We start from the raw sequence: 12,742 nt of genomic DNA on the forward strand, positions 1-12,742 counted from the left end.
TGAAAAAGCCAAACCAATTTTTTCATATATCTCAACAAAAAGATCAGTATAGCGATACACGACGGGCAATTTAGTCCTGAAATTCGAAAATAAGTGTGATAATGAGGCTGTGAAAATTTGACTAAATCTGCATCAGTTTTCACTCAAAAGTGGGACACAGCTTAAATGGGAAAAGAAAATTCTTCTGATTTTGTACAATGATGAAGAGAGCTATTATTTGATTTCTATGTAATAATTCGATTTGGATCTCCAGCAACTGCACATTTTTTTATGTTGAAATATGTACTCGTAGTGAGGTAATTTATAATCGCGAAGTTGCCACATAACAACCTCAATTAGCAAGACAGCTGACCTGCTTGCTTAGAATCCAATGCTACCGAGCCACTGCGCAACGCACCTGAGACATTTTTACCACCAGCCTCTGTAACCAGATGTGATCGTAATAAAAATGGTCTTTTAAGGTATTGCCACTTCTGAATCTTGTTCATTCCGATAGATTTCAGCTGCTCCTTGCGAAACTTGCGTGTTGCATACCATTTACCACCTCTCCAGCCAAGACCGTATCTGCAAAGTGAAATGAATAAGCTATGACACTGATATACAAAGCAAATATGAAAATAGCATGACAACTGGTATAAATCAGGAAGCAGGATGACTTGTTGCATCTTGTCCATCGGAAACCACAAGCACAGTTAGGAAAGACTTTTAGTACTACATCTAGGAGATACAGTAGTCAAAAGTCAAGCTTAGCACCAGTATATGCGCAGGTATCAAGCTTGAACAATTTGCTGTGGTGACTACTCAGCCTCTATCGAACTGATTAGGATGTGAAACAAATAAAGTTCGAATTATTTACTGTGGTGACCATGACCTGAGCCTCTATGAAATTAAGAAATGAACTCGAGGATGCGACAAATCAAGTATGAATGATTTACTGTGATGACTGTGGCCGAGAGAAACCTCTCAAGTAGCCTAGATGGAATTGATTAAGTGAAGACAAAATCAAGTACAAATGATTTACTGTGGTGCCATAGCTGAATTAATTAGTGAACACTTACATATGACAAGACAAACCTCAAGCAATGATGAAGAAAGATAAATGGACTATGGATTTCAGAGTAAGAACAAGAGAACCATGCCACTTGTTTGCTAAGATTTTATGTTTTCCCTTCCACTACTATTACTGCTATGGCAAGTACAGTCATTATGAAATGGATGCAAGAAGCAGTACAGGAAGTAGAACATGAAATGACAAACTAATTGTTAGAATATCTTGTAATAGGGAACCGGGTCCGGATATCCCGGTCCCATGGGCGCGGATACCGAGGCTGGCTCGGTACCCTAGGCGGGCTCTCTATCTCTCTCTCTTATAATCTCTACTTATTGTAAATTTGTTGATTAAGTGGAAATAATCTTCTCTCTCCTAGGGTTGCGGTTTTGCCCCTAGGTTAGAGCTTCTCCATGGTTTTTCACCTCTTCCTGAGGTTTTCCACGTATATCTTGTGTTTTGTCTTCGTTTTCTTCTTCCATTGCATGTTTCTACACTAATCATAAGGAAAAGGAAATTTAAAATAAACAAAAGTGCAGCACAAAATTAGGTGGAAATAAATTGGGAGCTGGAACTGGAAATTCCCTAGGAATTGAACTAGAAGCAAAAGGGAATTAGGTGAAGAATGAATAAGAATTCAGTAACAAGTGAATGTTAGTGAGACAAAATCAATGGAAAAGCAAATCTAGCATCTTTATTTTAGCTAATGTTGTCAAAAAACAGTGCTTTCTGAATTTCCATGTAAGAGACACCCAATACAAGATCCATATTTTCATGTGAAAAAATTACGAAATTTTACGAAATTTTGTGCTTGACGCAGAACTTCTGAGTAGCTAAAATTTGCATCGGTTGAAGGATAAAAAGGGGAAAAACATAAAATTTTTCCATGTTTGACAGTTCAAGAAAAATTTTTGTCCTTTATTAAAATCTCAATCAAGATTTATGATTTAAACTTATTCTAAACATAACAATGAGATTAGCACATTACAAATGTCAAACACAGTAAAATCATGTTTTTAATGGAAAAAATGAAACAAAAAAAAGAGTTTGTTCCCCCACCAAAACCCTTGGAAGAAGGGAAAACCTCTCGTGCATCACCAGGACATTATGGTACATTGAGTGAGACTAGAGCAAATCAATGGGAACAGGCTCAAAATAAATGAGATAGAACTGGTGTGCAGTTGCCAACGACCCACTGCCTGAAAGCTTTGTGTAGGGCCCTGTAGGTTGGCATGCCAAATTTAATTAATGAGGAGCAGGTCATATGAGATGACATCATCGGGTTTAGACAAAAGTTTCTTCCACAGAAAAACTTTTGCGTTGCTTGATAAAAATGGGGAAAACAGGTTAACCTGACCCACCACCTACTTCTGGAAAACCCTTTGCTTAGTTATCAAACAGGGAGTCAAGGACAAGATTATTCTTAACAACGGGTAGCATTGGAGTACATTAAGATCTTAAAACATGAAATCAAGGTTGTTGATGTAGGGAAAACATGTGGAAGCATGTGGAGAATGAGAGAAAGTGTAGATGTATGAGGGAAGCAAAAAAAGTGCAAGACCAAATCATGGAGGAACATGAAAAGAAGTGACAAAAAAATGAGGAAATCAAAGGAGAACTGCAGTGAATTCCTGATTTTCAATATGTTCTGAAGGTAAAGAGTATCTTGCCTACAAAAATGAGCTTTGGACCATACTGGACCATTGTTGATCCTGATACCACAACGAAAGCCAGGGTTTTGTGGTTTTATCATCAGTAACCACACAACCAAGTGAAGTTACACACATTTCATACCATAAGCATTATTCCTCCAGACACTCAGTATTCAAATTTGCTCAATAGGTCACATATGAATCTGAAAATAAGCTGAGAAAAGAAAAAAGGACAACGGGAATAGTGAATGGGTTATGAATTTCAAAAGTGCACGATGGTATAAGGTACAAAGCTAAGCAGATGTATCAAGAAAGATTTAACATAAAGATATGACAAATTATATTTCCCTGAAAAAATCCTAACTGCAAAAAGTTGGTAATTTAGGATCCCTGTCTCTTTTTTTTTTCTTTTTTTTTTTTACAAGTGACGAATATCTTGAGCACACATTATGGTGATTTATTAATTGAAACCAAGATTCTCATGAACATTTAAGTTAAAAAAGTGCTCAAAATTATGCAACATTCAGCCTTACATTCAGATGCAAAGGAAAATTCAAATGTTGCAAAAGATATTCTGAATCGACACAGTGCAGAGAGAGAACAAACCCAATAACTAGGGAGGTTCCTGCAGTGGCAATCAAAGATGTGGTACCAGTATTTCCAGAACTAACGATCTTCTTTATGTCTGATTGCTCAATAATGTGTGCACCTCTCATCTGCGACAGAACAAGTAACAGCCCAATACTGAGAACAAATTTCTGGAAGAGGGAAACTGGATGTAAATGTTGGGATCATAAATGTCCCAAAGATGCATATTCCATGGCTTGCATTGTCAAACACGGTGAAGAGTGTCTTTATGACACTTGGTCAAACATATTTCATTTTGGTGAAATAATCAAACCAGTAGAGGCATGACAATCTTGAGAGCATATGAGAAAGACCACCAAGACTGCCATATAACTGTGCATATCAGAGCTCAATATCTGCTTATACATCCCATTCAAACACGCCCTCTATATCTGCTTGACTATGCTGAGTGGTAATGCATGAAGGGCAAGAATAAAATACGGACATTACATGATCTAAGGTTCCAAATAAATTAGGAACAAAAGTTTCCAGATCAAGAAAGAGAACAACAAATTTAAATGGAAAACATCCTCAACAAATTCATAAATTCAGATATTATTTTTACATATCAAACATCAAGCCAAAGGCCTTCATACTTCAGAAATTTTGGCTCCAATTTATGACACAAAGCACAAACTCCCACAAGAACTTTCTGCTTAAGCAGACAAGTGTGCAGGGGCATCCCCATCATATCAACTATCAAGCTTGCTATTAGCAATGTTTGAATTAGCATAGTCAAATATTGTGTATGGATTTTAGATGAAGCTTTTCTCGTATATAATATCGGCAGGATTGTTTTTCTTAGAAAAATATTGACAAGTTTTAAAATAATTTAAAAAAAAATCATAAAAGTAAAATGTGGAAACAAAAAAGTGGCAAGAAAAATGTAAAAAACACAAAAAAACCCAAAAAATATGAAGAGAAACAAAAAACATAAAAATATGCAGAAAATGAAAAAAATGTAAAAAAACATAAAAATGAAAAATGGTGAAAAACACGTATTTTTTACTTTTTTTGTTTTGGTTTTCTTTGTAAAAAAAAAGCTATTTTTGCCTTTTTTTTAGCTGACTCATTTTTAACGTGTCCAATTTTTTCTTTTTGGTGAGGAAAAAAATCATTTTCCATGCATATGTGAATTAGATCATATTTTGCTGGTTACTTGTAAGGCCATTTTGGATTACTTGGTAGGCAGCATCACTTCAGGCTGCTAGTAGTTCATTGACCTATTATCAAAAATTAAGTTGAAGAACAAATTTCTAAAAGCTAAGTCAGATGGGTAATGGTACAATACGGGTACAGGTACAGCGATTTTAGAAATTTTCGGTATGGCAGAGTGTATATGTAAATATACATTATAATATAATAATCCACAAAAATTTTCAAAATTAAAGAAAAATGAGAGAAAAATATAGAATCTTGGTGGAAGGGAATTACAAGAAAAAGAAAAAGTCAAAATTAAAGAAAAAGGTTAAGTTTGAAGATATAATTTTATATGTTTTAAAATGCAGTCATACCCAGCTGTACCCACATACCTGTGTCGCCGTACCCATGTACCGACACGGGTACGTCGGCAAATCACACGTACCCATACAACAGTCTAAAAGTAATGCACTATGGATTTAGATTATGCACAAACTATGAAATAATACTCACAGCTTGCTCAATTGAATCAAGCCTTTGCTCAACTTTAGACTGATGAACGTATCGTAAAGAATAGCCTGCAAAAAATATTGAATTTTAAGAAAAAAAAAGAAACATAATCAATCCGAAAGTATCTAAAGGTTATTTCCTTTTTGCACCATTAGTCAACCAAAGCAGATATAACTTGGATAAAATCATTTCATCGTGGACCATAGAACAAGGTGTAACATAGTTAGGCCCCCTTCCCATTTCCAACTATTTCAGGAACTCCATATGACAAGTCGCCTCCTCTTGATTTGAAAGTTGTTCCATATACAAGTTGGGAACCTCTGATTTTGTTAGTCATTAATAATGCATAACGGAATTGTCATATGGCAATGAAAGAAACCTATACTTGTTGAAACTTTATAAGTTCCATAGGTGACCACAACCTAAAATACCCCAGAAGATGTTGCATTTTGTTGCATTTGAATCTTAAATGGACATTGTGCCTGCAAAGGATTGTTAAATACACATGATACACTTGCACGAGATATTTATCTCTCCTTAAAATTTTTTCATTGCATCACCTTGAATACATGTATGCTACCCCCCACCAAGCCTCTTGACACGGTTATATAGATTCATCACTGCTATGCTCAATTTATTGGATACCTATCAGGCTGAATGCTTAATTCAAAACTGTAATGTTCCTTTCTTCATTCTTCACTTTTTGTATTATGCCTATGGTCATTCCATCAAAAATTGCAGTTTATACAGAGGCTTTATTGATGCCATACATACAAAAGCCCAAGCAGAAGCATTGCCTAGTTGATTCCCTTCAAAACATCCCCTTGACTTGGTACTTTATTTAGAGCTAGTCCCTGGCAAAAGCCTAAGCACTTCCAGGTAGGCCTTACACCAAGGTGCAACCCAACTTGACCAGGAGAAATATGGCACAACCATTTTGTTCTTCCTTCTGCTTAAATATGTAATTGCTAATAAGAGGACATAAAATCAACTGATCAAGTTCTCCACCTATCTTCATCTATATCCTCTTGTACAGTCAGTCATAGACATAAATTTGAGATACACGGTGAATCCCAGACATATGCTGGAAATCTAGCATTCATGCCAGAAGCAGCAAAACTTGTCATTTTCTGGGCTTCTGGTATGAATATGTTTTTTATGTTGACCAGACACTTCAATGCCTACCTTTGATGACCTTCCAATGACTAGATTCCCAACAACACAATGGAACACATTGTTTCAATTTGCTCATTGCATTTGGCAGCACCAACATCTAGCAAACAACTAGGAAACAGCAAGACCCATTGAGCTAATTCCATGCATATTTTATGTAGATATGGTCGAAAAATGCTTCTAGGTGTCCACAGAAGCAGGTCATAAGGCAGATAAAAGATCCACCAGATCAGGTATTGATCAGTTTTGAATATCACACTGTGTGTGGGAATTGGACAGTATGCATGAAGCATGAAATGACAATTTCCATGAATTAGGATAAATGAATTAGGATAAATGAAAACAACAGAGCAGCATAGATGTGTGAATATAATCTAAAAGTTAACGCACGATGCACTGTAACTTAACTATCATGTCTGTGATATGTGTGTGTGTGTGTGTGTGTGTAGCACACAACCCACAGATACCTGGCACATATATAAGAGAGAGAAAAGTGTTAATAAAAACTAATCCCAAATAACTATAATTAAAAATATAAATTGAAACATGATGCACATCCGACTGAATACAACAATAAGATTCATCACCATGAAAAAGAAAAAAAGCGAAATAACTTCTCATTGCCTCATTGTTGGGTTTGTTTCACTGATCTGGTCGAGTAAGGTTTCTAGTTTGTCTAAGTTGAGCCATGTTAATCCTAGAGTATATTGGTCTGTGAGTTTCTGAGCATCCAATAAAGGTGAATGGAATAGATTTTGATGATAAAATATCTCCTTTGTCATTTACTGATTTTCAAATAGCATCTACGATCAAAAGTTTTGGCAGTCTGGTTCATACTGAAAAATTTTTCAAAAGAAGACTCATTTGATAAGGACCTTGAAAGCATTTTATTTGTAAGATAAACCAACACTAAAATAGCCCCAGAACAAAGTTTTTTTGACATTCTTTGAACTAAATTAAGTCTTAGCAGCTTCAATGGTATGCCTAAGCTTTCTTTCAATAGTCCATTTTGTTGAGGAGTCCTAAAGTAATATTTTTGACGTATAATTCTCTCGCATTCTATGTAACTTAGTTCATGAGATAAGTATTCTCCTTCTGAATCAGTTTCAAAATCTTGATATTAGAGCCTCTTATTACGAAACTTGTTTAAGGATGCAAACACCTCAGACTTAAACTTTAGAATGTAAATTCAACAATATCTAGCAACAGAAATAGCATGATGTAAAAACTCATTTAGAAGCAACTGGAGTTGCATCCCTAACATTTGAATGAACCAACTGAAATAACATCTTAAAAAACAAAGTTCTTTGTGCGAAAGATAATGCTTTTATTTTTCCAAGAATGCATTGATGTCATAAAAAACCATCCAAATAAAGATTCTAATAAGCATGTAAAACAGATAATTTTTAAAATCTGGATATCTTGGTCTATGATGTCAAACATCAATATTTTTTGTTTGAGCAACATTAAAAACAAAAGACTTAGTATACAGTATACACAAATATCCATATTAAAGGTATATTTTCCTACAGCTTTTCTCAATCACTTTTTGGACTGGCAATCCAGCGACCAACATTTATTCAATAAAAACACAACATCACAACCATGCCATGACTCAGGATTTGAAAGAAAAAAGATAAATTTAAATTTAACTTTATTAAAGTCTAAATCTAACATTTAGAATATAATTTTTTTTCTTTTAGAAGTGGTTGAAATAACCACTCCTAAGATAGATGTTCCTCATTTGATCCTTCAAGAAGAAGCTGTAGTTATTCTGTCAATTGTGCCGAGGACGTTACTCTAATTGAACCACCCTGTCTTGTTAAGTTGAAGATACTATAGCAACCTTTTTATTATTTGAGGTTTAATATGACTGGGTTCATGTAAAAAACATGACACATCACTTTCTCCATGTTGGTATTTACTATAATGCTTAAGTCTGGTGGTCTAGAAGGTTTGAGAGAGTTTCTTGGCCTAGATATTGCAGGGCCTTGTCTTTTTCATATTTGGATAATATGAACAACAAACTATCCACATTTTTATTAATGTCAGATCTTGTTCCTAACCTTCTTCCCTACTAAGCTTAGTGAGGGCTTAATGAATAGGAGGTGTTTAAAAAAGAGATAAACTAAAGGCCCTAATTTTTTGAATTTGTGCTTCCATCCTAGCAAAGACCTTTCCATTTCAATTTGCATATTTCTTGTCACTATGTTTATATAGTTAAAAATACTAGGCAAGACTAGGTGGCAGGCCTCAAAAGAACCTAGCTGGGGCCTAAGGAAATTTTCGTAACAGTTTTTTGTTCGACACACTTTTGTTTCTTTGTTTGATATTTCTAGCTTTTTCTTGGACATAGCATTGATGGGACATATCTATTTAGGTGAACATACTCTTTAGGCATTCTCAATCCTCACTAGCTGTCTTATTATAAGGAAGATTAGAGGCAATTTTTGGTTCAATGCCACTAAGTATCCAAGGTATGTTGTTTACACATTTCAGTTTTCAATCATCAAGCTTTTCAAAATGCCATCTAAAATTTTTTTCTTTCATCTCCATCAAGGCCTTCTTCTATTTCATTCTCAAACTTAAATACTACTGATCTGGATTCAGGCATAGTACTTCTTGTGTATCCATATAGACCTTGCCCTTTGATGTAAGTTTTCAGATGTTCACTCATTCAGTGTAATTACTTTCAACAAGCTTGAAAGTGGGACAAAATTAATGTTATTCTAGTTGGATAGGTTGACATCGGCTGTTTTAGAACCCCTTGAACACATAAACAGGACCAAATTTGAATTGTTCTTCAATAAGCACACACTTGAAGGCAAGGTTCAACACTTCAAAGTTCAAACAACAGTCAGACCTTGCTCTAGTATCATGTAAAAGGTGCAAAGGAAATAGGTACATGGCCAACTCAAAGAAAGAAAAAGTAGCACTAAAGGCCAATCGCCAAGAACACGGAAGAAAGGTTCCCTAAGGCACAAAAAACACAATAAAAAAGTTTATAATTTTATTGCCAAAATGTTTAGAAAAGCTTTGAAAAAACAAGAGGAGAATACCCACTACATATACAGCCAGCAAGGGCCTGGCTCTAAATGGAGCTGTAGGAACAAGCCAATGGCTAGTCGACCTTTGGTAATGTCAAAACTTGACCCAAAAAAAGTATAAAAAAGGAAACGATACAAAAAAAATATATTACAAGGAACAGAAGCAAGTATAACTTACAGTCATCCTATATAATTTATTATTTTATTATATCTACAGTAATGACATACATATCCATAAACTTCATATATACATGTATATAATTAGCATATATATAGATAGAAGAGTACACACAGGTAACAAAAATGCCAATAGGTCCCCCTAAAGGTGGTTGAGTAATTTATCAATATGGATTATCCTGTGAGACTACCCAAAAGTTGGCTCTAACAATCTCACAGTCAACCTCCTTGATGTTGAGACAGCATATGAGCATATAGAATCACCGTACTATTTGCACATCCTCTATAAGCAGCCAAGGTAGCTGCACCATAAGGACAATCCTTCATCTTCCAAATCATCTACTCCAACTTATTTTATTCAGACTTTCTATTTCAAACTACTTTTCTATCCAACCTGTAAGCCACTAGCAGCAGTTCCTCTTTCTAACCAAATGCATGATCAAATCCTTTAGACTAAGAAAATAGACTGACTACCTTTATGACTATCAGAATCCTTCTTTATGAATAGTTGAATTCCAACAGCTTAAACTTCCTCTTTGAAAGTCTTCCAAAAGTTTGATTAAATCAGGAGGAAGACAATCTGCTCAAGTGTTAAATCCTGTTTACTAAAGACCAGGATACCACCTTTATTCGTATTCTTGAAGTCCTCAGCGTCCTAGCTGATCTCAATGGAAGGTTACTTAGTGGCATTCAGGAAAGCATAATCATTGTTGACTTATTGATTGGTGTGCTTAGAGCCATGATGTTTTTCAATTACTGTGCTTCGGTCACAAGTAAATCTTTTTTATTTTCTACAAAGCCGACCAACACTACTTTCTATTAAAAAATTTTGTTAATAATTCATATTCTAACACCTGATTACTTATTAGTCATCTAATGCTACTTTAATCCACAACACACCACAAAAAAACATGTTTCTGATATACAGGATATAGTCTCCTATTCTACTGATTTTAGCAAGATCAAATTTGATGGTGTCAGACTGAAAAGGGTAGAAAGTCAAACTCCTTATAATGATCGATCCCTACTTGTTATCATCAACTTCAATAAATTGGTTTTCATTCATTAGGAAAACCAGCCAGTCTTCAAAATTTGAAGAGACCATATTCCAAGCAGATATCTATACTATGAACAAAATTATTCTGCAGGAATTCAGAATTTAACAGTAAATGAAAACTAATATGTTAAACAAGAACTATCCAGAATACAATGGCAACGGAAAAAACTGAACCAACCAATTAGTTCTGTTAGAGAAGAATTATACTCATCCATGGAGACAACAAGTCAAAGCAACCCATCATAAATAAACAAGTTATGTCACCCAGCTTCTCCAAAGAGGAAAAAACAACATAAAACAGAACAAGGCGATGGTGTAAGACCTGCCCATGCAGTTGCAACAGAAGCCAATGACGTCCCAACCGTGAAGACAACCCTGTGCCTCTCAAACACATCCTATCAAAAATCAGCAGAAGACAAAAGCAACGGATCAGCACACCGTTCAACCAACAAACTCCAAATCGATCAAATAAATTAAAATAAAAAAAGAGGACATTCAACAGAAATCTCCGGAGTACGAGATTGGATAGGCGTAGCCGGGTAGGGGACGTGGGGAGGCAACCTTGGTGGAGAAGTACGTGTCCTGAACAGCAGACCATGAATTGGAGACCTTCTTTCTCAGGCTGGGAAGCGCCGTCGCTGCCGCCCAAGCGGAGCTACCAGCACCCCTAAGCCGATGCATAACCTATCTCTCGCTCTCTCTCCCTCTGGATCGATCGACCGGATCGCGTGGTGGCTCCCCTCTAGGACGGTCCTGTTTCCCGAACAGGAATCAAACAAACCCTCAAGTCTTGACGCCAATTGTCTCCAGGGAGAGAAAATTGACCCTTTTATTATGGAGGCGGAAGAAAACCCAGCGACCAAACATTCGTTGAAGGTGCGAATCTTCTTCAACATTCATCCATATCTCATACAATTGACGTCTCAGTCTAGTCGCTGCCTGAAGATGATCGTATCGCACGCCCGTTTCGTGCGATGAAGCTGCGGTCTGGAAAAGAAGAAAAGAAGACGGAAGTCAACCACCTTCGGGGTTTCAAGAGCCCGATTGCTTCTGCTCAAAACATGCTAAAGGAAGAAAGAGTACGTCAGGCAGGCTTCCTCAAACACGGCCCACGTCACCATAGCTCTAGGAGGAAACAGGTTTGCATGTGTGGACTCTCACCAGCGACATGCAACATCTTGCAGCGAGTAAGTCTCAAAGCCAATATTATAGTCTACCAAAACTTCACCCTAAAGATCCGTCCAATATCTCGCAACCACGTTTTTACATAATTGACCTACTTGTGACCCGCAAAGATAGGAGGCTGCCTGCCTGTCTACCAATTCTTGTAAGAAATCTCGCATCTTCTTGAAAGTTGAATAGATTTTCCATTGTTTTGCCTCTTTGACCTTTTGCATATATCTAGTTTGTAACATTACATCTGCTCATTTTAGTCCCAAGTCCTGATTGTGTGACTGTTAAATGCAATCATTAAGAACACATTCTAATGATGCCAGTTTGAGGTAAAGGCATGACCTTATGAACATAGTTGGCTGATCCATGACTCGGACTTAGATTGGCTGAAAACTGGGTCACTGAGTCAGGAAGTTGACTTGGTGATTCAACTGAGCCAGATCATAAATTTTTATAGTGCATTCTTGTATAAATAGATGAAAAAAAAGTTTGTCAATATTTCATGTTTGATTTTTTTCAACTAAAATTGAATAATCTGTAACATGAGTATTAGTGTACACTTAATATTATGATATTTCACAATTCAAAAAAATAACAAACTTTAGTATTCAATAATGCATGATAAAAAAAGAAATTAGTTGACGAGCCCTACTGACTCAGCAAACTCTAATGCCTAACCCAGTAAACGGATTATTAGAAATGCTATGAGGAGTTATCCAATGTGAGAACAAACTACAATATCAGAACTCAAGACTTAAGAGCTTTATTTGACTAACCTTGAGTTTACAAAACCATAAATGTGAGACGAAGTCCAAAAAATTTATGCATGTTCCCCTAAAGTCTCTGTCATGTTTTTCTCTTGTATATAAAGTCCATTTATGTTGGCATGTTCACTTGTAAGAGAATACTCTTCCACCAGTCTAATGTCATGTTTTGAAATTTCTTGGTTCAAGTGTTCAACAAATAGACTTTTGTTTGAGCCTTGAGGCAAGTTGAATTTCTACTTTCTTGCTTACATCACTTATGACGTATTGTTTTCTTGAGTGCATAAAATAATTGATTAAAGTTCTTCTTCTTTGTTTGTGTACTTTTCTTTCTTCATGCATTCTAGTGATTTGTGCAAACACTCACCCATCAG

At 35.9% G+C, this 12,742-nt stretch overlaps 1 protein-coding gene across 2 annotated transcripts; it reads right to left on the reverse strand.

Annotated features, from left to right (window-relative positions):
• Positions 1-225: 225 nt before the first annotated feature.
• Positions 226-11,619, reverse strand: LOC116251642 (uncharacterized). 2 transcript variants are annotated; one of them, XM_031626916.2, is made up of 6 exons: positions 11,515-11,619; positions 10,993-11,418; positions 10,754-10,826; positions 4,981-5,045; positions 3,307-3,416; positions 226-564 (listed from the first exon to the last, which is right to left on the reverse strand). In XM_031626916.2, exons 2-6 carry the CDS (start codon positions 11,110-11,112, stop codon positions 336-338), a joined length of 597 nt encoding a protein of 198 aa, XP_031482776.1. In that variant the 5' UTR covers positions 11,113-11,418; positions 11,515-11,619; the 3' UTR covers positions 226-335. The 2 variants fall into 2 exon arrangements, with proteins under 2 accessions (XP_031482776.1, XP_031482013.1); XM_031626153.2 differs by having other exon boundaries at positions 10,993-11,597.
• Positions 11,620-12,742: the final 1,123 nt, after the last annotated feature.

Source organism: Nymphaea colorata, chromosome 1 (assembly GCF_008831285.2).
Source record: "Nymphaea colorata isolate Beijing-Zhang1983 chromosome 1, ASM883128v2, whole genome shotgun sequence".
Lineage (NCBI taxonomy): Eukaryota > Viridiplantae > Streptophyta > Magnoliopsida > Nymphaeales > Nymphaeaceae > Nymphaea > Nymphaea colorata.